Source organism: Vidua macroura, chromosome 6 (genome assembly GCF_024509145.1).
Source record: "Vidua macroura isolate BioBank_ID:100142 chromosome 6, ASM2450914v1, whole genome shotgun sequence".
NCBI lineage: Eukaryota > Metazoa > Chordata > Aves > Passeriformes > Viduidae > Vidua > Vidua macroura.
Genome location: NC_071576.1, coordinates 36,738,109 through 36,765,112, shown reverse-complemented (window position 1 = coordinate 36,765,112; position 27,004 = coordinate 36,738,109). Strand labels below are relative to the sequence as shown.

At 40.1% G+C, this 27,004-nt stretch overlaps 1 protein-coding gene across 1 annotated transcript; it reads right to left on the bottom strand.

Annotated features, from left to right (window-relative positions):
- Positions 1 to 500: 500 nt before the first annotated feature.
- On the bottom strand, positions 501 to 26,789 carry LOC128808376 (cytosolic phospholipase A2 epsilon-like). The gene is made up of 20 exons (XM_053979380.1): positions 26,717 to 26,789; positions 24,713 to 24,785; positions 17,161 to 17,297; positions 16,744 to 16,875; positions 16,345 to 16,385; positions 15,458 to 15,500; positions 14,809 to 14,872; positions 13,283 to 13,443; positions 12,975 to 13,067; positions 12,306 to 12,343; positions 11,482 to 11,638; positions 10,877 to 11,013; positions 10,196 to 10,418; positions 8,931 to 9,045; positions 8,104 to 8,241; positions 7,150 to 7,257; positions 5,864 to 6,055; positions 5,232 to 5,398; positions 3,631 to 3,814; positions 501 to 2,807 (listed from the first exon to the last, which is right to left on the bottom strand). The coding sequence occupies exons 1-20, from the start codon at positions 26,741 to 26,743 to the stop codon at positions 2,572 to 2,574; spliced, it is 2,466 nt and encodes an 821-aa protein (XP_053835355.1). The 5' UTR covers positions 26,744 to 26,789; the 3' UTR covers positions 501 to 2,571.
- Between the last annotated feature and the right edge of the window lie 215 nt (positions 26,790 to 27,004).

The window sequence follows — 27,004 nt, the reverse complement described above, 5'->3', positions numbered from 1 at the left end:
GACAGCCTGCCTCACCATGGTCATTGGACAGCCAGTTAAATACTTATTTAACAATTGTTTAGCACAGGCATCAGGGGAATCTCAACTCCAAAGTTAGAGCACCTCTTCTCTCTCCATATCTGCAGGCCTGCTTCTCACATGTTCTCACTCCTCTCTCCCACTGATATTGATGTTGCACAGCGTTTTCTCCCGTTTTTAAATGCATTATCCCGGAGGCAGCACAGCTGCCACCAACGGGCTCGGCCCTGGCCAGAGGTGGGTGAGTCTTGGAGCCAGCTGGCATTGACTCTGCTGGAGACGGGGCAGCTTCTGGCAGCTTCTCACATAGGCCGCCCTTGTAGGCCTCTGCTACCAAAAGCTGCCATGCAGAGCTAACACAGCAGTGTTCAGCTGAGGTAGGGAATGACTGCTGGTGGTGAAACACCAGCCAGCAATTAAACTCCAAATAAGACACCCCCTCTTCCCACTCCCATCTGGCAAGGGAGGGACAAAAGGAGAGATTTATGGGTTGAGATAACAATTTACTGAAAGCAAAACACAGTGGGATAAGAAACACACAGTAACAGCAGAAATATTAATAACAAAACTTTACAAAAAAGAGGTGTTTTACCCAACAAAAAATGTGTTCACTAGCTCAGCTTAGTACAAGGAAGGAAAAGGATGGGCCAATCTCTAGGCCTCTGTCACCTCTCTTACCCAAGGGTTCTCTCTGAAAGAATTTCCTCCGCAGGAAGTGCTGCAGGGCATGGAGCTGGACAGAGCCTGTCCCAGACATTGGCTGTCGAGTGCCTCTGCTTGAAGAAAATCTAATAGTAGTGCCAGAACTGGCACCTCGGACAAAAATAATTGAACATATGCCAGCAAAAAAAAAGTAATTGAAAAATATTGAAAAAATTGAAAAAAGTAATTGAACACCATGCCAGTGGCTGAGAAGCTACCTTTTCTGGTTTCCTTCAGATCATCTGAGATTTTAGGGTGCATCACAGATTCTGAGATGGGACATACAAAAGGTAAAGCAGGCTGTTCAAGACATCTACAGAGAACTATTTCCATTGTCTCAGAAATATGGTTTTTCCAACCAGTATGAGGCTGGTAAAACCAGGAAGGAGCAGGTGCTCACCATCACTGAAAAAGTTCACAGGCAAAATCAAACAGAGTATCTAATCCTGACAAAAATATTTCCAACAAGGAACAACATTTGAGAATTGAAACTGCACCAGAGTTCTTCGGAGCCTGCAGAATTTACAAAGCTGCTGAAATGCCCAGAACTTTGCAGTCATGGGAAGACTTTGACAAATATAATGATATCCTCCCTGGCAGGCATTAAGGAGTCAGTCATTATACCCATTTTGACAGGTCAGGTACCTTAAGTTTGAGTCCATGAGTGGCTGCTCAAATAAAACAATGAGTAGGATTTTAGAATATAAGGCAGAAATTATCTATGTACTTTGTTGGAAAATTTGTGGAAAGAAGATACTCTTGTATAACTCTTGCCTAGTTGTTTAGGCTCTGAGGGACTCCTGTAAGGCTCATCTTGGCTGACCCTTGACAAACTCCTAGATGCCAATATCTGCCCTTCTTTCACAATGCTTCTTTATGTAAAACCAGTAAAAACCAACTTCTTAACCAGCTCCAGATCTAGAAAAAAATACCTCTCTCTCTCTCTCCAGTTACCTCTAAGGAAGAATTCACCAGAAACACTTCTCTCTGCTGGACCTTTCTTAGCCTTAAGTGTGTTTGAGTATGGAATACACTGTGATGCAGTGAACAGAAAATTGGCATCTTATTGCATGTCTCCAGTGTTCAATTACCATACATCCTGCAATCCCCTTCACATGCTCTCTGATTTCATAATAGTTCAGTATACTGTACTGAACAAGTTCCAAATGATGCTAAAGCAAAATTTCATTTCAGGGAGATAACTGCAGAACATATATGTGATCTGGGACAGGACACAGTTGGCTGTGAGAGGAAACAGCAGTAGTCCTTCAAAACAAGTTTTTAAAGTTTGATTTAATTGATAAGAATAGATGATCAAAGACCTAAATGGCCACTGATCCATATCTCTGTTGTCCAACACAAATTTGAAAAATTAAACATCCTTCATAAAATATTTATTTCATGACAATTCATGACCAAAAAGAAGCACCTGGGAAAAAACCTCTTTAAAGGCAGAAAGCCATTTCATTCAGGTTATTAAAACAAAGTAAAATGTTTTAAATTGATGCTGACCACCTTTGGTGTCTGAAGAGGGCTTTATGGTTTTGTTATCTATAGTCCAATGAAATGCCAAAATATTTTGTGTATGAAAAAATATTAACAACTATCCACCAAGAGATTGCAAACAAGGAGAGCTAATGCTATTTCACTATCACACACAGCTGAATCTTCATCTTTTGAACATCACAGTGAGATGGTATTAACAACAGAAAATGCTGAGTTTAATACCACAATTCTGGATAAGATTGAGAAGGTTACTTAGAAAGCTATGGCCCCTGTCAAGAATGGTGAAGTATTTCTCACATGTATGCTGTCTTGGTAAATGCTTAGTAAGGAACAGGGAAATGCTGTTCAAGCAGAGGGCTGTGCCTGTGAGGGCTGGCTCAGGGCTTGTTTCTTCCGTGCCACAGCCATGCGCAAGGCCTGAAGAATCATGTTCTCGTTGTTCATTATGTTGTAATTAGCCAGCTTCAGAAGCTTGTTGAAATCTTCTGCTTTCAGCGAGACCTCCCTGGTTGAGTATGGAGAGGAGAAACTGGAGATATCAACTTTGCCCTGTTCCATTTCAGCAGCGCTACGTAACATGCCTGTCAAGGGAAAAAAAAGGAATGTGTTTGTATAGTCCCACAGAAATACCATACTTTCATCGGTCAATAATAATTTGGAGAGATCATAAATGCAATTACTATGAAGATAAGTGCAGTGCTGTGATCTCTCAGAGATCTACGTCTGAGCAAAGCCCATTGGAATAAAACAAGTGTCATTTCCACTGCAATCAGCACCATCTACTGGCCAGCTCATGGCACATCATCTTGTGCGGTCACCACTGCTCAAGGCTGACCAGGCAGGTTCTTTGGTACAACACAAAAGGAATAAAGGTATTTGGGACAGAAGGAAGTAGAATATCAGTTGGCTTGGAAATCATCTTAAAAGCAAAGTCTCCATCTCAAATACTAATCCAGAAGGACACTTTATGTACGATTACTTTGATATTCCAGCATATTCAACAAGCATATTAAATGGCCTAAATAGAAGGCACAGTGGCCCTTCACAGAACCATTCTACACTGTGATTCTCACCTAGATCTGAGTGTCATAAAACCACACATAATTTGAAAAATATACTTTGTTCTATTCACTAAACTCTTGGAAATTACAAGAGGAGATCAGTTTCCATTCCTCTAATTGAGGAACACATTTCTTCTATTCCCTGAATTGCACCAAGACACAAATAAAAATATGCACAAGACTTCACCAGATTTTGCAAACAGTTTGAATCATCCCATTTTGCAATCTATTCACTAGTTTGAACAAGCAAACAAAGGGAGGCTTTATTGGGTTGAGGGAAAAACACCCAGGGAGTGGGAATGTTTCTTGAGTCAATAAAGTTACCTGGATACTGTTAACTTACCAGGTGCTACATATGTCTGAAAAGTGTCATTCACTAATGGAAAATAAAGCAGCAGAGGAGCTCCTGGGGTGTCTGCACCATCAAACATGTAGCACTCTTTCAGGTTCTTCTCATCATCCATCAGTCCAATGCAGGGAAATGGAATTTCCTGCTCTGCAAAGTATTTGCAAGCCTGCTCCAGGGGCTGGTCAACAGCAGCAGCACAAGGAATAGAAAAGATAGCAAAGGTCAGACTGCTGCCAAAGCCCAGCAGTTCATGCAAAGTCGCACAAAACAGACTGAGAGTCAGACAGCAGAAATAATGCGGACACCTGCAGCCCCAAGGACTGCTTTCCAGTTGCCTGAGGAACCATTTGGAAATAGTCTTCCAGGAAAACACCTAATTTCAAGATGGCAAAGAGAGTATAAACCTGTACTAAGGCACATCTCTAAAATGAGAATATGATGTAGAAACAGAACAGATAAATTCAAATCATATTATAGACCATTAATTAAAGGAGAACTGAGTGAGAAAAATGTGGCTCTAAGCAGAACTAAATTTGCAGTCTAACACAGTAGGATTCCCAGTCCCATTATATGTTTATATAGCAGGATAACTTGTGAGTTGAACTCAGTAAACTTTAGCAGGGTTTTAAGACCAATCTACCCATATCTATAACTTTGAATTTTAGAAATAACATAAGATTTTCAAATAACATGCTCTAGACCTTAAAATACAGCACTAAAAACTTTCATCAGAAAGCCCATTTGTGGTGACCAACTTTGTTAAAATATCTAACAAAAAAGTACCACCTCATTTTGAATTAAGTATGTCCAAAAGATTTCAGACTACAACAAAGATATATAGTTTAAGATATTATCATTTCCACTGCAGTACAAAGACAAGTATTTTTCATGTGTAATTGCATCATTGAAATGTCTTCCACTTGAAAAACTGACAGAGCCTTAACCACTGAACTTTCTGGTTTTTGGTGTGTCCCTCAGGGACAGGTTTAAATTTACAAGTCTGTTTTATATTTTGAAGTTTAAAACTGTCTATTTATTGGTAAATACTGCTTTCAAAATGTATATAACCATCTTAACCAAATTAGATACCTGCAAGAACAGTAAATGCATTTGATACCTCACTTCAAGTCCACTATTTAGGGAGAAAAAATACATTTATTAAAAGATATTAAAAAAGAGATGAAGAAACCCATTACTCACTAGGCTGTTCTTCCTAGAAAATCAACATTAAAATAAAAAAGAAAAAAAATCATACATTTATAAGCAAAATGCAGATTGAGTCACAAAAGTTTTCCAACTATATTTGTGCTGTTAAATATTATATATAAGACTATAATAGACATTGCAGCTAGACTTTCTTAACTTCACTTTGCCTGTCTGTATTTCACCGGTGAAGAACTTAGGGATATTTCAAAAGTAATTTGAGAAAAATACACATATTTTCCTTTCTAGAAATTTCCATTCTTCTTCTAAGGTTTGAAAACAACATGTTACTAAATTCCATTAAGTTCCATGCTTCACAGACACCTGTTTGAAAGTAGTGGAAAGCAAAGCAAAAGCTGTTGTGAAAGAAAATCAGTTTTGAGACTTCTCACCAATGTCTGTGATCCACCTGTGTAATTTAAGTGTATGATGACATCCACTTTCCGCTCTGGTCTCATAAGGGGTGGGTAACTGGTTTCAAAGAAGAAAGCTGCATCCACCAGCTCCAGGTGTTCCGAGTTGCCTCTCAGGTCATTGGGAGAGCTGTCTAGCAAGGTGTCTAAAGAGTGGAAGATTCAGAGCTATTAGCAAACTGCAAAAAGACATCTGTCAAGTTAGAAAGTAAAAGGAAGGCGAGCTTCCCTCCCATCCAGGATTTTCCCTTTGCTTTAGGGTAGGTAGCGTGCAGCAATCCTAAAGCCTCTTCAGCATGTCCACTCACATTTTGTTGTGTTCCTAAACCCATGAACTGCACCTAAACCTACACAGATGTTGCATTATATGCAGAGCCCCACCCTAGCAATTTTTATTCCTGTGAGGACTTTGAGTACCCAAAGACTAAATAATTGAACTTTGTGTTACTGAAAGGTGTGAGAAGTTCCTTCATTCTCCCTCCTCTCAGTGAGCACTAATAGGTAACCACAAAACCCACTCATTTCTCTTCAGGACCTGCAAACATCGTTTGCTAATTCCCAGCCCCTGTGCCTGCCCCAAGGAGATATGTAGGCAGAAGAGCCATCCACACCTTTCCATTTTTTGAAATGCTCATGCTGGATGTACTCGTTGTGCATCTGGAAGCCCCTTAGGAAGTTGTGGTACTTGGAGACAGCAGGGCGATCCGTCAGGATGTCCCGGAGCGTCGTGGAGAGGCCGCTCGTAGGAGTGAAAACGCACGTAGCCATCTCATACGGCTTCTCAGGCAGGTCTGGTTGTTCCTCTGGAGATACACAGCATAAATGGCATATTAAGCAGAGGCAAGACACAAAGAGGAGCAAAGGTCAACGGGTCTTCTGTAATCATGTGTTCACAGCTCAGCATTGCATTGTTTTCCTTATGATCTGCTGTGAGTTCCAGTTAATTTCGTGACAAAAGTATAAACTTGTGCTTTCTAAACTCTGGTTGGTTACACGTGATGAAAAGAACATTTTTCTCATAAAACAGTATGATTTTGGTACACACTGAAGTAATTCACTTTTCCAAGCAAACAACAAACGTAGAAAATAATTTTATTAATACATTTTAAGGAATTACTGCTTTTAGATTCCATGTAGGTTAAATATTACATTTAAAGCTTATTTTGAAAAGCATAGAAAAATTTCAGCATTTTACTTTCAAACTAAATATTTTTACTTTTAAAAAGCTAGATTGTTCTATTTGGTTCAGTTGTGGACACCTGAATTCAACAAAACTTGCAAATTATTTATATAAACTCTAACATAAGACTTTGGGGTTTTTTAATGAAAATACAGTCCACAGAAAAGTGGCCCACGTCTGTTTACTGGCTTTGCTTGAATTTTGCCATGAAGGTGCTCATGAGTATTTCCAAGGAATGGTCTTTCAGTATGGAGCTACTTCTCTAAGCTGGTGTAGGAGCTCCAACACATTGACCTTGTTTGACATCTACTAAGTCTTTCAATTTAGTCAGATTTTGAGGGAGGGATGTGCTGTGCAAGGCAAGGACATATTGAAACAAACAATCAAGCTTCTTTCTGGCTAACAAATAGATGACATGAGGCTTTGACACAAGTATTTCTTTTCCAGCTTTTTAAAGACAACAGTTCAGGGACCACCATATGTGTCCATCCCTATCTCCTTTATATCAAGGCCTGTCTGATGGTGCCTTTCCTTCTTGTCATAGTCTCACTATTTAAGCAAAGCACTGACTATTCAATAAAATCAAATAACTTCATTTTTCTGGTATGTCCCATACCCAAAGACTGAGAGAAATAAGACAACAGAAAAGCTCAAAAATGGGAAATGTGAGTGCAGTTACCCTATAAGAGGGGTCTGGAGGAAGGTATTTTCGGTTACCTATTTCAGTCACTTTGTCTTGGGTCCACCTGTGCCAGAAGTCTTCTGAATTGTCAGCTGCATGCCAGGCATCCAAGAGATTTTTGGAGAAAATACTGCTCCACATTCCTAGAAAGTGGGAGAGATAATAAGCAATGCAGATGTAAACACAAGTTCTTTTAAAACTGCCTTCTGCTCCTTTCCCAGCTCTTCTCTAACTTGTTCAAATTTCTATCCAATTTTTGCATAAGCTCAGACATGTATTTTAGTGGTAGACTCCAAAGGCAAACCTATCTAGGCAAATTTATTTCAGAAAAAAAATGTCAAGTCTTTTCCCTCTCATCATGTTTTACCTGGAACTTTTTTTTTTTTTAATTTTGTAGTCAGTTTTCATGTTTCTATTTTCATTTCCTTTTTCCTCTGTTAAAGAAATATTTTCAGCCAGCTCCTTCTCTGATTCTCCTCTTTCTCACTCCACTGATTTCTTTTCAACATTTTCTTTGGCTTCCAAAGAGTATCATAGATTTCCAACTTGAAAAGTTTTTGCAAGCTACAGGAAATGATGATGCCTCAAAAGCACTCACAAAGTTACATGAAAACTTATTTGCCATTTCAGTTTATTTTTATCTTAGACCAAATGATAAAACCACCTTTGCTGGAAAGGGCAATTGAATGAGTCTCAGGAAACATAGAATCATAGAATATCCTGAGTTTGAAGAGATATGCAAGGATCATCAAGCTCAACTCCTGGTCCTGCCCAGGCCAACCCCAAGAATCACACCCTGTGCCTGAGAACATTGTCCAAACTCTTTTTGAGCTCAGGCAGGCTTGGTGCTGTGACAACTTCCCTGGGGAGCCTGTCAGCGACTCACTCTGTGCCTCTGCTGCCTCATGCTAACAGGTTTCTGGGCATGAATTCCTGAATCCTTAATGTTTCTATTAAAGTCTTGTCACTCCTCCAGGTTGGTGAGTTACCTTGCATAAAGCAGATTCGTGACTCAGGGAGTTTCTTCATCAGGCGACCCATGAAGAACTCACTGCCAAAATCCTCTGCACGAATGAAGGTGCCATATTTCAGGAAGCCCACCTCGTACGGCGTGAACTCCACCCATTCTGCCAACACATGCACCAAGGTTAGCTCCACTATAGAAAATAGCCCAGTTGTCAGGTTTGGAATAAGCCTCTCAGACATTGGCTCTCACAAGAAAACTGGCTTAGCATTTGTCCTGAGCAAACCCTGCCAACAGCCACTGCTGAACCAGCTATCACACTGTCCCCAGGTTTGTGAAAGAACTATGTCAGGGCTGGAGAAAATTCAAATTCTTCTTTTTATTTAGTGAGTACAAAGTTTTCTCATGGAAGGTAGACTAGAACTCACATTGACTTCTATTGCCTTTAGCCAGCTATGAGAAACAGAGTAACAGAATAGTTTGGATGGGAAGGGACTTTAAAGATCATATAGTTCCCATCATGGACCAGAACATATACGCAGCAAACTTAAAGCTCTAGTGAATCACTTTCATGAAGAATTCATATCATTTCTGAGACTATGTCATAGAATTATGTTGTGTTATTAGTCTGAAGTTAATACCTGAAAATACACAATCACATACCAAGAGATCTTACGAAATACTGAATTCTTGATGTGTATCATGTGCCTGCTCAGTTACTTTTTATATTTCTGAACACTGCTTCTCTGGGCTCGGAGTGAGTATTTAAAACAATTCATCATTGTTTACTGTATCCCCACATTGTATCTCCCTGGGTGAAAATATAGCTCTTTTTCACAACTGAAACATTACCTCTGAAATCTTTGGTGGCAACTTTGTCCTTGACATTAAGGGCAAGGTAGATGGGCAGTGGGTTCTGACCTTGGTTCACCGCCTGACGTTGATCAGAAAGTCTGTGGTGGCTTTTCTGGATTTGAAAAAAAGAAAAAACAAAGAGTTAGCTTACATCAGTTTATAAAGACTAAGACATCATTTTCCTGAATTTGCTCCTAAATTTACTTCCATGTGCTTGAATAACAGAGGACAAGAAAGCGGGAACAATTTCTGTTAAGCTAAGTGGCCATGTTCAGCTTTCAGTATACAATGACAGCAGTGAATCACTTCACATTCTGTTCTAGCTTTGTATGGTTAAATGTAAGTTAGAATATGCAGCATCTGTGGGTAATTCAGCTGTTATCATATCATCTGTTAATGATAAGAGTTCTTCAAGGCAGCATGTTAATGACCCTTCTAATCAAGATTTCTTTTTTTAAATACTATATCGAAAGTTAAAATCCGCAGAGGAAAAGTTCTTGAGCTATACAATACTAACAACTTATACATGAAATGGAGGTTTTGAGTATACTTCAGCCAAATTAAATTCTAACAAATTTTGCTATGTAGAACTGAGGAAACACTGTGTGAAATATGATATGAAATTAGAGTATTTAATTTTATCTGTTTCATCTAGACAAAAATAAGCCATGTTTACAGAATTTGGAAATAAAATAGCTTTTTTTTCCAGCTATCATCTGTCTGGAGAAAGTTCAGAAAGCTTTTCCTTGTGTTATTACAATAAAATTAGAAACTGAACATCCTGAGAGATCAAATTCAAAGTAGCTGAAGGGCACCCACTGCAGCTAATATATCTCATCAGCTCTGGATCTATATACTTCCTTATCACTAAGTCACAAACTGCTGGACATAATGGGTACATCTGCAGTACATTCAAGTTAAGAGTGCAGCTTGTGCAAATATTGCAGCAGAGGAGAGATAAAAGCATAGGGCCATAAAAAACACCTAAGAACCTTAACAATTTCTTGTACAGCTGTAGTATTAATCAGCATTCTGCTTACTTTAGAGCTAGTCTGAGTATTTCTGGCACATTCAATCACACTTCAGGCTCCAATGTAGACATACTACTGTCTCTAATTTATTAATGTAAATAAGTGGTGTTCTGCCTATGCACCAAGTACAGTGTTACTGACCAGGTGTCTCTTCCTAGGGCTCTAGTTTCTTGCAATGGTTGTAAATATTAAGTCAAGAACTTTATGAGAAGAAAGATGTATAGACATTACCCCATCATTTAACATGGCTTCAATCATGAGCCCCCACAGATCAATAAAAGATGTTTTATGTCCTGCTTGGGTCCTTTGGCTCAGCTCTCTGTAATAATTCCTCAGACTTTTCAAGCAAAAAGCCCCCATCTTGCACTTGGCTGCTTGCTTCCGTGCTTCAATAATTACTTCCCCAAGATCCTTACGTGACCAATCAGCATCTTCATATAGCTTTGTCATTGTCCTGCAGACAGGAAACATGATGGAATGCAAGAAGAAATTAACAAGATGCTTTTGAAACTCAGAGAATACACCCTGTAGAATTTTGGATGCATATCATTTTATCTTTTAGTTACTCTTTGAGTTTACTTTGAGCAGAAATGAAAGTCTAAAGGCAACCAGGCAAAAATCATTTAATCTGAGGTGCAACACAACAGCTGTCAATGCTGTTTCTGTCAAACAGTTAATAACAACAAAAGAACATTTTCCATAGGATTAAGGATGTTTACACTTCCAATAAAGTCTCCTCTTTTGGTTAGGGATAGGTCATGATGCACAATAATTCTTTCATAGATGACTCATAGCACAAAGATGGAAGCAATAACTCCATTAATCACCTTTACCCTTTCTGAATCCGAGACAGAACATAGGCTTTTCTTAATATAGCAAGATCCAAACAAGAGTATCAAAATGACTCCTCACCATGTTGTGCCTGATGAACCACTGATGTATGAAACACAATCCAGAACACGCAACTTTTGGAGACCCAAAATGCTGCCATACATGGCAGTGAGTGCTCTTATGCCACACCCTGCTGTGGTCACAGCCACTATAGGCACCTGTTTGACACAAAAAAAAGAGCAGAAAGCATAGATAAAAGAGTGGCATTAAAGCAAAAATAACGTCAAAAGATTACAGAAATGCAAAAGCAGCATCCAGACACTAGTAAGATAAAACACATAAATTAAGAGATAAAGAAACATTTCTCTATACTGTATATCCCAGTGGAACAGACTAGGTCCTGGCACTTCAGAGAGGATTTTCAAGAAACACAGACCAAACTATTGGTTTGAAATGCCTTCAAATAATTCACTTGTAAGCTTAGTGGAAACACAGATTTTGCTCATCTAAACAGACAGTTGAACTCTCCAGCTGAGATCACACTGGTGGCAAAGTGCACTGGAGGATGAGCTGATGTTAATGATCCTCACTCCTTATCCTGATGGAGGTAAAAAAATCATCCCTCATCTCCAGGCTTGAGGGAAAGGAGAGAGAAAAATCCCCCAAAAGTGCCCTTAACTAGGTACCTCATGCTCCTGCAGATCTTCCTCCAGATGAAGAACATCCTTTAGTGCAGCAGCGACTACCTTCTTTCGATTTTGCAGGAAATTCTGTTCATCTGTGCAGAGGTCAAACCCCAGGCGGGCATCAAGGTTTCTTGGTCTGAAACACAGACCCTGAGTCCTGAGACCAGGGCACAGGTATTGTTATATTATTAGTCACTGTGGACAACTCTAGCTGTGCTTGTGTGTGTTAACAGAGAGTTTGTGGACAGTATCATGTAATAAATGGGAGAAAACAACACCACGGACAGGCCTCTGCTAATTGCTGTAGCTGAAAATGCGAATGCAAATAGGAAGGCAGAGCAAATCATGACACACTGCCATTATGGAATCTACTACAGACTTCTGGTTTTATTTGCTCATATAATTAATTTTTCAGTAGTGCTACCATGCATCCTGTAACTAGATAACCACTGTCAACAGGCGCTGCAGCTGTGAGATTAGAGAAACAGCTACCATGCCTTGAAGCTATTTTGTTTGTATAATTCAGAAATGTGATTTCTTTGTGGAGCTGCTTTCTTCATCTCTGTTCATAATAGTGCACACAAATCAAGACCTGTTGCTGAGATGCACTAGCAGCTTGGAAATTTGGAGGACAGGGGACCTATGATTTAATTTGCCATCAATTAAAAAAGAGAACCTTACAAATAAAAGCCTACAACCCATAATGAACTCACATATCTGCTCCCATCTGAGCCTGCATCGACCCCTGCTGATTTCAAATGAGCTTTGTGTAGGAACAGATGCCTCCCAGTTACAGAATCAGGTCTTGCTGGAGACTCACTTACCATTCATTTGCCTTTGTGTACAAGTCAATTGTCCTATCCTGAAAATCACAATACAAACAGTGTAAGCATGCTCAGGTTGTTATTCCTGCACCTCCCTCCCCAATTCCATCTACGGCCTGAGTTTCACTATCTTTGAATTCAGCAATGTGGCTGGATAATCTGGGCAGCAATGGTCTGGACTGTGAGAGACCTTCACAAGTTCCAGCTTAGTCTGGGTTGAATAAAAGTAAGACATTCACCCAAACTAGGTGGGCTTAGGGCCCCTCAGCTTCTCATAGTTTAACATTCATTGTTTGGGAAGGTTGTTGAAAGATGGGCATCTGAACCATATGGATGATCTCTACTTTATCTTCTACTTCAGGTATTCACTTTGCAAATATAAGTCCTAATTGACATACTGTTAGGGTGCACACTATGTTGATGAACATACATATTAGATATGTCCTGAGGAAGCTAGTTTAAAGTCAGAACAGGGTTTCACAGGGCATGCCTGGATCCACTGTAAAACAAAAGAAAAAGTAACTATTGCATAGTTGCAGAGCAACTCTCATTCACATCTTACACCACAGCATGCTTCGTATTTGACAGGAACTGAATCACTGAACTCGAAGACTCCACTGCATAGAATGCCTGTTGGGCTATTTTCTGTTAAGAAAGACTTGTTCTCACCTCTCCTATTGCTATTTTCTCTTGTATAGGAAGCGAGTTCAGAGGTATAGTCACAGATTCGTTCATATTCCTTTCATTTTGACTTGATATAGACTGGAAAAAGAGGTAAGATAAAAAATAAACAAGTTACCAATTCTAAAAAAAAAAAAATAAAAGAGAGAAAAAAGGTAAAAGCAGTCTCCTCTGTCTCACATACATGCACTAACCAATCTCCCCTGTCTCACATACACGCACACACAGATCTGCACACACACTCGGGTCTTAGAGGTCCCCAGTGAAAGAGGTACGTGTTAGTGGTGCTCACATACCCTGCTGAGCCGTCTGCGCCGCGGCAGAGCCACAGTGAGCGATGACTGGTTGTACTTGATGTAGTGGAACCTGGCCGGGGACGTCGGGCACAGGCAGGAGCTCAGTGTGTGCATCTGGGTTCCTTCATATGACCCGTCCACAGTTAGTGCAAACTTCCTCTCTGAAGCAAAGGTGTTCAAACTTAAGCTCTTCAAAAAATGTGGATAATTTGTTTACACAGTAATGTAATATATGTTTTCCTAAAGTAACAACATCAATTTGATATCCAAATTATAGCAATAATAAATAGACTGACTTATCTGAGGGTTTCCGTTTTAGAGATGGTGTACAGAACGTGTCATATAGTGACTGTTGCTATAGCACCACTCCACTTAGATATATACATGATAGCAGAGACTGCGGCTCTGTTCATTAGCTACTGATTCACAGCCAATAATGGTTTGGGGGGACACTCTCTTCTGAAAGTCTGAAATGTGCAAAATACCTTATTATTACACCAGAATAATGTTTGAGGTGTTACATACTGTCTTATTGCTGAGATACTTCGAAAATTTTGGACTTTTGGGAGAAACACTTTTTGGTATCAGACCACAGTTCTCTTTGGTATCAGTTAAATCTCAGTCCCTCTATCATGTTTCTCTTTCCTTCAACCTGTAATATTTCTTTTGAAATATTTCTAGCACTTAAAAAATAATGTCTGGTGGTTTTTTCCTTTCATGCAAAAAGCATCTGATATGTCTGTTGAAGTAATAAAAAATGGCCTTTATGTAGAAAGATATCAACCCACAAGGTTCAAGGTGAAATATATTCTGTAAAGCTACACACTCCAAAGTATAGTCAGCCTTCAAAAGAATTATCTCACTTAAACATTCTCAGTCACATCTGGCAAACTTTTTCTCTGAGCTCGACTGGATCATCCAGTTGCTTAAGCAGTGTGCTGGATTGGGGTCATCATGAGATGTCAGAAGAAGGTACTTTAAAAATTGCGTAGGAGGCACACAGTTCCACAAGTATGGGCTTGACATGGCAGTGATATGCTGCTTTAAGTGTGCAGCAAATGTCTTTGTTAATATACTGTGTCTTGTGTTTCACCCAATGGCATGTCTTATATGGTTGTACCTAAAGAAATTCTATGAACTTAGGTGGTAAAAGAGGCCCAATTCTCATTCCGCCCATTACTTTGTCCCAGAATCCAGAGACAACAGGAGTTAGCTTCAAGTTTAGGACCCAAAAAACCTCAATTCTTTGCATAACTGCTTTGGAAAGTTGTAAATATCTGGCAAGACATCACTACAGAGGAAAATATTTTGTGGGGAAATCAGACCATGTGCTCATGTCACCAAATTCAGGAATAATCTGTATATTTTTGATCAACTACAACCACCTCCACAGGCCACTGGCATCAGTGAGATTTTGTCTTGCATCCTAAATAATTTTAAAACCAGCATGCTCAATTGTAAAACACTGAGTACTTCTGCCATTAAGTGGCAAACTGATTTGCTCCCTACGTCAGTGAAAGGCTCACCCATAGTGTCGTTCCTCAGTCTCCCGTCGTTCACCTGCACGTCCAAACAGGAAACCTCACGAGACTGTAAGAGACAACCAGGGCAAAAGACAAGGGCATTCACTGTCAACAGAGCATGACCCCATCCAGTCCACTGGACACATGCCCACAGGGCCTTGGGGTATATGCCTCAGGGGAGAGGTGGTGCCAGCCTCTAACCCCACGACCAGGTCTAGGAAGATGGGATTGGACTTCCCCATGGGAAATAACAGAATGCATAGTGATGAGGAAAGAGAAGGGATCTGCTCGCTCTGCCTGAAGGAGTGGCCCGGCAAGGGCCTGGGGGAGGATCAGCCACAGGAGAAGGCTCTCCAAACAGGGTGCCCAGCTCTCCCCAGGAGAGGGAGGGATGTCATACCCCTGAGCCCAGCTCACTTAAGGCAGAGGTGAGCGCTGGCAGCAGGTCGGTGTCTTCACCACTTTAACCTCTCCCAGCGCTAGTCACTAGCTGGGACCATGTGAGAAATCCATTGCCAACACCAGCTTTAGGCTGTGTATGTTGGTCTTGGCCAATGCCTCCATGCCACCACAATGGCCTGGTACCTTTAACACCAGCTTTGCAACAAGCATTCCTATACAGAAGGGAAAAGGATTATGAAATAAAAATTACCACTAGAACTCCATTAGTAATAATGTTTTCTGGAGGATCTGGACTGAAAGACAAAATGGAAAACAATCAATTCAAAACCAGCACATTCTTACTTTTCTCTTTTTCTGACTCTTCTTTAAGCATTATTTCATTATCTTTTAAAGATAAAGTGCATCTTTGGACAGGCAGCATAGATAAACAGAATCAGAAATTCCACATGCATATTCAATCCAGTTTGCCTCTCACAGGTTAGAGTCTGAATTTTGCAACATTTGTGGACATCCAAACAGTGAGGAATTCCTCACTGTATTAGAGAGGATCATTTCTGACACACTGAAGACAATTTACACAGGGATAGCATAATCACACTGTTGGCCAAAATTGCTCAGTTCAAACCTGTAGAATCAAAGCTAAAAAGCTGCTGAATTCATCCAACATGCCATAAAAAAAGAGGGGGGGAAATTGCCATTTGCCTTAAAAATCAGCAGCACTAGGACTGATCTACATGCTTATTTTCTCCATTAACTCTACAGTCAGCAAAGAAACACAGAAAAAAACCTTATTATGACAGAGCAAACATCTGAGATCCCACAGTAAAGAACAAGAGGGGAAACTTAAAACTTCCTCCTATGTAGAATCTGCCTTTCAGCTTGATGAACAGCTGCCATCAGGGATATCTCTGTGCTCCCACTAGCACCTGTGATTGCTTCTATGTGCGTCTGGATGCCCAATGTAGATGCATGCATACCATGCACCATCATGCATTTTTTCTACATTAAACACTTTACCAAAGTTACCTTCTGTTTTATTCAGATGTTGGCAGTGTTAGGGGACTGCAAGTGTGAACTGATTTGCAGCAGTACCCTTGTGTTTCCATCTTATCCCTCCAGCTATTTCATCTTACACACCTGCTCTCCATTGTGAATTCAACCTCCAGTTCCTCTTTTCCCTGCAAAAGAAAATTAAGGCAGTCACCACAGCTTGGTCTCCTATGGAGAGAGATACCCTACAGGAATCTATGCCCTTCAGGGATCTCTATAAACCAGTGTCCACCTTTTGTTGCTTCACATGCCACAGACCTAATTTTCTTCATGTTATATCCGTTATACTTCTAGTATCATCTGCTCCTAGCATCTTCTCTACTAATTTAGCAGACTACTAGTGTAGGCCTTGCAGGACAAGTGGAATCCATACTGCAGGGCCTCTTGGTGGCTGCTTCCCCCTGCTCCCTCTTGGCATGCTCTCCACACAAGCATATTCTCACCTGACCACACCCTCTTTCCTTTGTCCTTGAATTTTATCCATACCTGTGGATTCAGCTGGAAACTTAGCTGAATGTTTTCTCCAAGCTGGATTTTGGAGACATCAAAGAAAACAGTGAGGAGATGGTCATCTTCAGTTACTTTGTCCTCATCACAAACTTTAAGCTCCAGAATGTTCTGGGGAAAAAGAAAATATGAAAGGTTTAACAAATGTAACATGCTACAGATATTTCACTTTAGCAGAAGAACCTTGGGAAAGAATGAAAAAATGGAAATATTGCAGTTACTCTCTGTGTACTCTATTGACTATGCAGGCAGATACAGTCTTATCCAACCATCAAAATCTAAATAAGTACAGTAAAAGAGTCACAAAGGATCTCGGAAGGACCTGCAGAGATGAAGGACTATATAGTATGCTTGATATCTGGTAAGAATAGCTGTTGGAGGTATCTGCAGTCTTACCTTAACCTGGCTCTGAATCGTGAAGTGGAAGGTCTCGTTCCATGTCGGGTTCTTGCTGTTCTGGACAGTCTTGGTGCGGAAATGCTGCACTGAAGCTGTTGGCAGGCTCAGGCTCACGTAGCAATCAGACTGACTTACTGTTGAAGACAGGGAAAGCAGGAAAGCAATGGTCCAATGCAACAATCTAGTCCCCTGTAAGGTGGGCATTTTTAAGCTCTGTACATAAAGCAATACACAGAATTCTGGCCTGGCACTAGCTAAGGTACCATCAAGCTGCTGCTAGAAAACCATCTTGCTTTACTGTTGTAAAAGCCTGTCAGTGTGTTCTTCTTGAGAACTACTTTTTTACAAGTCCTGGGAAAAAAAAAAACAAAAACATTCAAAATACTCAGTTGTGTTGCTGAAGAGCCATCCATACACATAGCAGCACATACACACAGTGGCCTCACAGGGCTGCCCACCATCAACATTAGCAGCTGTGACAGGGGCTGCACATGGACAGAGCCCAGCTCCTACACGCTGGACTTCCACAGGTAAGCATGAACATGCTTTTATATGTCTAGAGTAGGTCTAGCTGTAAGTTCTGTCTTGTCTACGTTCTGAGCATCCTTTCTTTCCTCTTTCTTTCTTTTCCTCAGAGGCTCTGGCTGTGGAGGAGGCAAGAGCTAGTTGCATTCAAGGTTCCCATGAAGCCAAATTTCTGTCACAGAAGGCACATCTTCTACCAAGGCACCTGATTTCAGTCTGCTTTCTTCCCTTATGAAAGTTACAAAAGGAAATACTCAGCAACAGAGTTTTTCAAGAAAATATAAAGAAAAAAATCCAAGAAAATAAGATTAATCACCAGTGGAGATTAAATTATTGAATTTAATCTTCTGTGAAGAAGATTATAAGAAAAGCATTGAAATGCTGAACAGTTTGATGGATGACACTTGCTTTGAGAAGCAGCTGTACTGGGGCAGAGTTTTCAGCAATAAAGCTGTATAAAAACAGGTATTGCTTAATGTCACTATTTTCACCTGCGTCTCTGTGCCTCAGCCAGAGTGGCAAAGGTATTTGCAACACTTCATGTACAGGTGGAAGCTTGTCTGTTCTTCCCAGCATGGCACTGTCTGGTCATTCCCAGCATGTTCTTCCCAGCTGACATTGCTTCTTTGTACAAAATTGCATTGCTCTGCTGTTTCCATTCGAGGCATGTACAGGTTGTAAAATTCACCTATTTGTTTTAATGTTTCCAGATGTAGGGAAGGCAGCTTTAGTGTTTTTTTTCCTTTCTCAGCTGAAGTGGCCAGTTGTAAAATGTGACTTCCCACCTGAACTCCATGTAGGAGCTTTTAGCAGGAAGGAGTGGTTAGCAGCAGTTTGCAGGGCTTGCATCATCAACATGCACTTTCATTCTGAGGTCAGAATAATCTACTGGCAAATATATTTGTCATCATTATTAGGAAATAAAAAAGCAAGTATGAATCATTAGATTAATGATCTTGTGGACCCACGCTCAAAGTCAGGGATGGTCACCCTACAGAACATGATCTCTTAGTTAGGAACGACAACCTATACAAGTGCCAAAGATAGCATGGGGAGCATTGCCATAAATGCCAATCCCATTAGTAGAATTGTATTTCCTCTTTTTGTGATGCCATGTACTCAAGCATTCCTGCCATCACACAGCAGACACACCTTCATCTGAACAGCATCTGAATAGGCCTAAGTCTTTTCACACTTAGTTTTACTGGCAGACTTGATTTTGTGAAACACAAAATAATTGACTTGACCTGTTATTGACTCCCCACGTGCAACTCAAGAATTAACAAAATCGGCCTTTTTTTGCCCTTGATTTCTCTGAGGCTTAAGTAATCTTTTCTGTGTAACTCTGAATGAAAGATTTCTTTGACTGAAGAGTGACTGATGTAATAGTTTTCATATATATTAAGATTTATGATTTCTAAAAAAACACATTAAAACACATAGAAATCAGCTGAGCTTCTAACAATTCTAATAGCTCCCAAAATTCTGTGTGCATAAGGAAATGTCCCTACAAAAATATTTTTTCGTTTTTGGGAAGCCCAGACTGATATTAGCACAGATTGCTATTGGCTCTTGTCACCACTAGGAGAAGGATCAGAAGGATCCAAATGGGTAAGTCTATGGGTGAACCAGTTTATTTCATTGACATGTTCCAATTAGTAACACATGCTCTGACTTGATCTGTTGCAAAGAACGCAGTAGTATTTTGAAACTCCATCGATTATTTTTTGTCTGGAAGTGGTCACTGTCTGCTACTGCACTGTATCATCCACCTTTGAGAAATAACTACCTGTCAGACAGCAGAGCCCTGACTTCTCATTTAGATCTCTGACTTTCTCTGGGAGACTTCTGACAGCCACTAGACAAGTGTGCTTCTCTTTTCCAATCTGCAAAATGTGTTTGGTGATGCCCTTTGCACTTCAGAATTGTCCTCTGTAACCTAATTACCTCTTGTTTGTAAATTATTTTCCAGATGTTAAGAGGGAGGCATTTACAACACCCAGGAACCTTTTTTACACATCTTGGATACCTCAGGCTGGTGTTCTGCCTGACCACCTCCAGGTATAAGCAGGTGCGTGAGAAATGGCACTCCACAGCCTATCCTGTGCCCTGCCTGGTGGGTCTCACTGCAATGTCCCTCTGCCTTTGCATGCACACACACAAGGCTGGCACTGCCAGCCACGTGTGAGCAAACCCCCACCACACTATGTCAGCCTAACCAGTGCCCAACTACAGCAATTAGGCTGTCACAGGATACACACAGCACAGCATCACACCAGTCACCTCTTGGGTCCCTCCCCTCCACCATGACATGTTAACAGCTCTCAAACATGCTTGGGATGGCAGCCATGGTATTCCTGTGGGGCAATATCCGGCCAAAGGCAGGTGTGGCAGCAGGTATTTATGAAAGCACAGTCTCCTCGTCCAGTTATTACACTAAGTGTCTAATTATCTTCCAGGATAATAGCAGGCAGGACTGGATCTTAATTGTGCTTTACAATTAGGAAGCATTACAGCAACATGACCCATGCTAAAAAACACCATAGCTGCAGCCACATGCTGCATCCCGAACAGCAGGGCACCCACACATCTGGCTCGAGCTGAAATCTCACCTGCTTCATAGAGAGCTCAAATTTAAGCAGGGCTCAACCAAACGTCTTCATTTTAATTCCATCTCATTTTTTTGATGTTAACAGCTGCAAGCTTCAGCCCACCTGTGATCTGGGCAGAAGCCTCAAACATCTTTCTCCTCATGGACTGCCTTTAGTTCCTCACTGTTTCTGGGAGGTAGATTTTTTTCATGATACTTATGGTATAGTTTTTTCTGATTGTGCTGAAAGGACCTGAACTAAGAATGTGGTCTCAATCTGGCTGAGGGACAAGTCAGCATCGCTGTCTTCTAGAGGGCAAAATACTAGATAATTTATGTCATTGAAACTTTTAGTACTATCTTTTAAATAAGAACGTGGGCTACTTCTGTGGCCTTCCAGAAGGCAATTTACAGGTGGACTATCAGAATTCATTCTGTCCAAGGAGATCAGTTCCTGTCCCCAGGGAGCATTCAGTATTCATCTTCTAATAGGTAAACTTCAAGAAAAAGCTTTCACACTTTCTCCTACCCTCCCCTTAACTCTGGGTGGAGCACCCTACAAGTATCCCTAAAACTGTATTTATGTAATCTCATTTACATCCCTCCTTTGTTGAGATGTTGCTAAACAACCTTCCTTGTTTGTCTTTATCAGTCCACATCCTCTGATTTTATAATCATATTTCATGCAGCACCTAGAACAATAGGCTGCTGGTGTGTAGTTGCAACTGCTTAAATGGTGAAGTAATAAATAACAATGAAATAATAACAACAGTGCAAGAACAGAACACCAGAGGAAGTCTGCATGTTCCTGCAATAAGTATTGTGGTGGAACACAGTTCCTCAAACAATAATGCATTTTACTGACTATATTTTTTTCCTGGATCTCAAGGGACTTTCACATGAATTGATATGTGATATCACATGATTTATATGTGGCAGAATTGCTACTGCAATTCTGTAAAAAAAGTTTTCTTGAAAATATAAAACATACTTAATCATTTTATAAAATATAGTACCCAAATTTGTCTTATATAAAAAAATCTAAAACTTGAAGTTTCCAAATTTAAAAAAACATAGTTTAAAAAAATCTGTAAAAGCTTGAAAATTGTAATTTTCTTACTAAGAAAATTATGAAGAATATTTTTAACTCTATAGTGGTCAAGGTCCATTTAGCCAAGGGCCCACATTCAATGTTCACTGAGGGGGCTTGGGCATTTCCAGGAAGCAGAGAATGATGGCTTAAAATTGCTGAACTTAGTATCCCCGTGAAGGAGCCTACTTTCACATTGTTTAACCTTTAACACTCTGCTTCCTTGCTTTTCTATTTGTTTTCCACTTAATGATTTCTCTGCAGCATCTTGGTTTTTAGTCCCTTTGTCCACTTTTTTGTGAAAGACTTTTGGTCTTATCAAGGATGGATATCATGCCTCACATTTATAAATGGGTGTCTAAAGAGAGTATAAGAGGGAAAACATCATTTAATGCTCTCGCAGCCCTCACAATTTAAGATACAGAGACTTCCTGAGCCTACTTTAACTGGATTTTTTTTTTTTTCTATGAACTTTTCCAGATTCTGCCTGCAACCTGCATAAACTTTGGCATTCGTGATCTCCTGCCATGGGGAACTCCCAAGCTGTAAAAGTCATGTCCTTCTGTTTGTCCCAGGGCTATGGTGGTTGCCCAAGGTGAGCAGTTGATCTTGAAATTTGCAAAATCTCAGGAGACAAAGCTGTGTATTTAAGGGTGGGTTGGATTGATGCACATCCAAGCCTTACCACATGAGGGAATCAGGATGCTTGTGGAGGACACACCCAAATCTGGGAACTGGCAAGCTATCACGGGTCCAGGAATATCAAGAGGCCCAATGGGCCTGATAAGCTTGTGGGTGTGCTCAGTGAGAAAGGGGAATGTGAAGAACACAAACAAGGCACTAAATTCACATGTGTTATTAATGATATCAGATATGCATTAATACACAAGTGGAAATTTGTGTTATAAATTACACACTGAGGAATCAGTGGGAAGGAGTGCACTAAAAAGATTCAGGGTTTAAAAAGCAGAACAAAACTTTAAATTGTCTTATTTAAAAATACTCCCTTATGCACTGAACTCCTATTAAAGGTCTTTTACTATCTATTCCATAAGAGATGTTCGTGAGGTTTTGAGATTCTCTTGTTATGGATCAATTTTCCCTTCTCTATTACCTGGAAAACAGAGCAGATAGACCAATAATAGAGTTAACCTGCAGCACCAGGTTGGGAGATGTTTTAAGCACTAGATGAGTATTAAACAAAGTGATCTGAAAACTCTACAGAAACCTAGTGCAACGTTAGGCACAATTAGCAAGAGATAGAAGAAGCCAATTTAAAATGTCAAAAATCAGTAAGGTGAATCAAAAATAGGTGACACTTACAATCTTGTTCTATCTATAAAATTTTGCAAGAAAGAGCAAGTAACAAAAACAGGGCTGAGAAAAGGAAGAATGAGAAAAAAAATCAGTGTTAGGAAAATGGTCCAATACAGAAGTCTGCTGGTGATGGAGGACATGTGCCTCTGAGTTTGTAAGCCTATGTCAAGCTAATCTCTAGAAAGCTGTAAAGATGACTGAATCAACTCTACAATACTCCCCTGGTTTTACACAAACCAGCAAAATTTTCTTTGCATTTTTTTTTATCTCAAGACTCCCATTTTGCTGCTTCTCAGTGGAAGTCCTATAAAGTTATGGACATTCAATTCGCACTAGCTTTACATTGTCAGAAAAGCTAAGCAGAAGCTAAATTAATTCATTTAAACTTTTGAACTATAGGTTTAATTATATGATAAAGAGCCTGTCATTAAACTCTGTGACTTCTGTGAGTCTGACTGCATAGAAAAATATGTCCTCAAACAGTTTAAAAGCAAATCTTTCTGATAAATACAGCTGAAAATTTTCACACAGTAAAATCAAATGTTACTGGAAATAAGCAGTTGTCAGTCAAAAGTAGATTCAACATTTAAATATATGAGCAAGGCAGTTCACCCTGACTGGTATGATTTTCTTTTCCTACACAATGAACATCCACAGCAAATAAAGCATTCACCTTTTGCAAGTGCCTGTCCTGGGCTTTTTGTGCAAATTTTTTTCCCCTTCAAAATCACCTCTGTCACACAAACTGCTCCTTTAGAAAGCTCTATGGGGTGGTGAGACATTGCTTGGACTGGGAAGCAGAAAAGGCTGAGCATTTCACTCCCTGTCTCATGCCCTAGTATTGAATAGGACAGCATCAAAACATAATAAACCCCATCCAGAAAAAAAAAACATCCTAAAGATTAAAATGAAAAGCATTGATCTAGATGAGAAAAACGATGAGAGGAATTTTGATAAACTCATTGTTATGCAGATGTTTTGATAGAACCTAATTATCTAGGGAGATATCTAAGGGTTGCAATTTTTCCACACCTCTTTTTTCAGCTCAGTGTGAATGTTTGTACATTCAAATGGGTTTTAGCTGTAGGAAGGGATTTCTCTCCAGACTATAACTGAGTTTCAAATATGCTTTCCATGCTGTACAAGTAGTCTAGTGAGAAGGTTCGTATGGATTCTTCTTCCCCATACTTTCATCAACAACAAAGCATCTTACTGCTCTTCACTAAAAATCAGAGTGAAAAACTCTTCTTCACATACCTTTGGTCTCCAGACTCTTGCAGAACTTGAAGCAACTAATGTTAGAAAGGTACAAAAATATCTTGTCCTGTATCTTTTTAAGTGAACAACTTCAGCTTGGCCCTGCTCATATAGAAACTTTCTGCATTCAGACCTTTCTATGTGTATAAATGAACAGAAGCAAGACAATCAGCCCTCTTCTCAGATAGGAGGAGGTGGTTTTCATTTGAGACATTTTTTTCTAATGTTTTGCAGTTCAGATATTTATGGACCATTAATAAATATTTGCATATCTGTGATTCCTGGACAGTTTGTAAAAGGATTTAAGAATAGAAAAAGCTATCTGTGAGCCATACCTATTGCTGAATGAAATTTGATAATCTGTAAGAGATGGCAAGTGTGCAGTCCTGAGCTCACATCAAATATTCTTTACGAGGCCCAGGGTTACACAGGGTGGACATTACTGTAAGAAGGAACCATGGAAAGAAAGTTCTTATTGCAATGTTTCCTGTGAATAAAAGAACATTCATTTGCAGATTCAGATCTGAAATATTTTATGCAATCTGTGCAAACATGTTCTGCATTACAACTGGTGGCTACACTTCAGTGTTATATGGACAAAGATAAAGGAAAAACAATGTCTTCTAACTGTGTTACCTCATCTTCAGCATGCCAGGATCACACATCTTCTATCTCTCTCCTTTTAAATATAGTCTGTAGTGTTTGTGACACTTGATGAGAGTAGTTTTACAAGCATGAGGATGCTCCAGAGGTATAGCAAAGATACTCACGCAAGTCTGCTTTCCTGGCATTTTTCATCTGTATGATTTTTACGGTGAGCAAGTTGCATGGAGACGGTTCTGTCTGTTGAACAGCACACAAAATGCATGGGATGAGAATGCAAAAAGGAAGAACAGAAGTATAGTCAGAGATAGAATTGAATTAGTGTTTCAGTTCCAAACAACAAAAACATTTCTGAACTGAGGTTCCTTATTGCGCATTGACTTCTTCCCAAAAGGTTTGTAGCCAGGTGTGACCACAGAGCAGACCTCTGACAGACCTCTGACTCTGAGCAGTCCTCCGTTTTCCATTCTGAGGACACTTGTGGTAAACCTTCAGGTATCTGACTCTTACAACCCAATCTCATAGAAAGGTGTGATAAAGAACCTTGCTGTGTTATTAATACAGCTGACACACATCTTGGTCTGAGAAAATTCACAGGATGTCATATATATCCATTATATTTCACAACAAATAGCAAACAATCTAGCAGGGCAGGAATTAGTAATGATATCAGGGTGTAATGATGCTGCTCATCAGCTGCTTTATAGCTATATAATTACATTCTTATGTCTGATATAGAGCAGTGCTGGCTTTTAAAAAAACGAGGACCTGGAAAGGGCCTTCCAGAGACCTATCCCGAACTTCTCAGGAGGAGTGAGTGAAAGGCACAACTCTGTAGTTAATTACCTCTCTTTGAATAATTCAGCTCACTCAATCTTCCTTTAAGCAAAGCTCTGAGGAATGTATCAAAGGAAATATTTGCAGCTTCCTAGTACTTAAAGGGGGCTTATAAACAAGAGGGAGAGTGACTTTTTACACAGCTACTTATAGGATGACAAGGAATGGTTTTAAACTAAAAAAACAAGATATTTAAATCAGATATTAGAAAGAAATTCTCAAAGGGTGCTGAGGCACTGGAACACGCTGCCCAGAGGAGTTGTGGGTGCCCATCCCTGGAAGTGGTTCAAGGCCAGGTTGGATGGGGCCTTGAGCAACCTGGGATAGTGGGTGATATCCCTGCCTCTAGGGATGGGGTTGGAGCTGGATGATTTTTAAGATTCCTTCCAACCCAAGCCTTTTTATGATTTTGGGAAACCATCTAAACCTAAAAGTGGTTACCAAAAGTCATTTAACAAACTTGTGAGGAAACAGCTTTGATTTAGTCATCCTCTCACCTTAAGCAAGGATCAGAAAAATGTGATAATTAATATGTAGGGGCTGAAATTGAGGTACTTTTTTCTCTAGATAATTGTCCTTCTTAAAGGAATAAATGGAGGAAAAATTGCACACTTTATGCTTTAAATTACAAAAAAAAAAAAAAAAAAAAAAAAAACTAAACCAATCCAACAAACAAAAAAAAAAAATCCAAAAACCCCAACCAAATAGCAACAAAACCCCATAAAAAATCCCACCAACAATAGAAACTCCAACCCCAAAAAACTTCCAACAAAACCACACCAAAAACCAAGAGAAAAGAGCATAACTGAGTAGTGATGCAACAAACACATGTAAGAGACATTTCATGCACACTACCTACAGAGCAGGGAGTATCACTGCAACAAATACATAGATCAGTATATAACAATACATTACCATTCATTCCCTTATGCCCCAAAACTTCCACCATTTTTATGAGTGCTATCTTTAACATCTCACATAATATTAGTTTTCTTACTTTCCCTATGCATTCATTGACATTAGTGATAACTCCTTATTTTTCCTCAGTGTGTTGTTTTGCCTATCCCATTTGGGTGGAAGCAAAAAGGTATCTTCTCTTATTAACTAGGAATTTTCAAAATAGTAAATTATTACATCAATAAAGTTTTTACATTCTGGAAGGCCAAAACACGAAGTAGTCACAAAACTCAGTCAGAAAGAAACCCTGTTTTGCTCAGGACAATTCTCAGAGCTGAAGATACAAGAGGTGAACCATCCCCAACTACAGCAGGTCCCCTCTGCCCCCAGAGCAGCGCGCTCAGCTCATTGCAGAGCCTCCTCTTGCCTTTTCTCACCTGGCTCTTGCTGTAGAACAGCCCCATCACGGTCCTTTCCCCGTCTGAGCCAGGTGTGAAACGTGCGAGTGGATGTGTCCGGAGGAGTCTCAGGCAGGCAGCTCCGTGTGCTTTAAGCGGCCAGGAGCCGGCAGGCAGGTGTGTGAGCGCCTGACTCAGAGAAGCCTCACCCCGCCGCCACCACCTGAGCAATCCCAGCTCCTCCTCCTCTTCCTCCTCCTCTCTGCCCGGGAGCTGAGCGCAGGCTGCACACCTGCACCGAAGCACCTGGCTCCGGCACTGCAGAAG

Excerpts from the sequence above, each read along its gene's own strand:
- LOC128808376 (XM_053979380.1), bottom strand. The coding sequence starts at position 26,743 with ATGGGGCTGTTCTACAGCAAGAGCCAG. Across the intron at positions 16,876-17,160 it reads CGATTCAGAGCCAGGTTAAG|AACATTCTGGAGCTTAAAGT; the intron begins GTAAGACTGCAG and ends CTTTTTCCCCAG. Across the intron at positions 11,639-12,305 it reads TACACAAAGGCAAATGAATG|GACTCAGGGTCTGTGTTTCA; the intron begins GTAAGTGAGTCT and ends CCCTGGTCTCAG.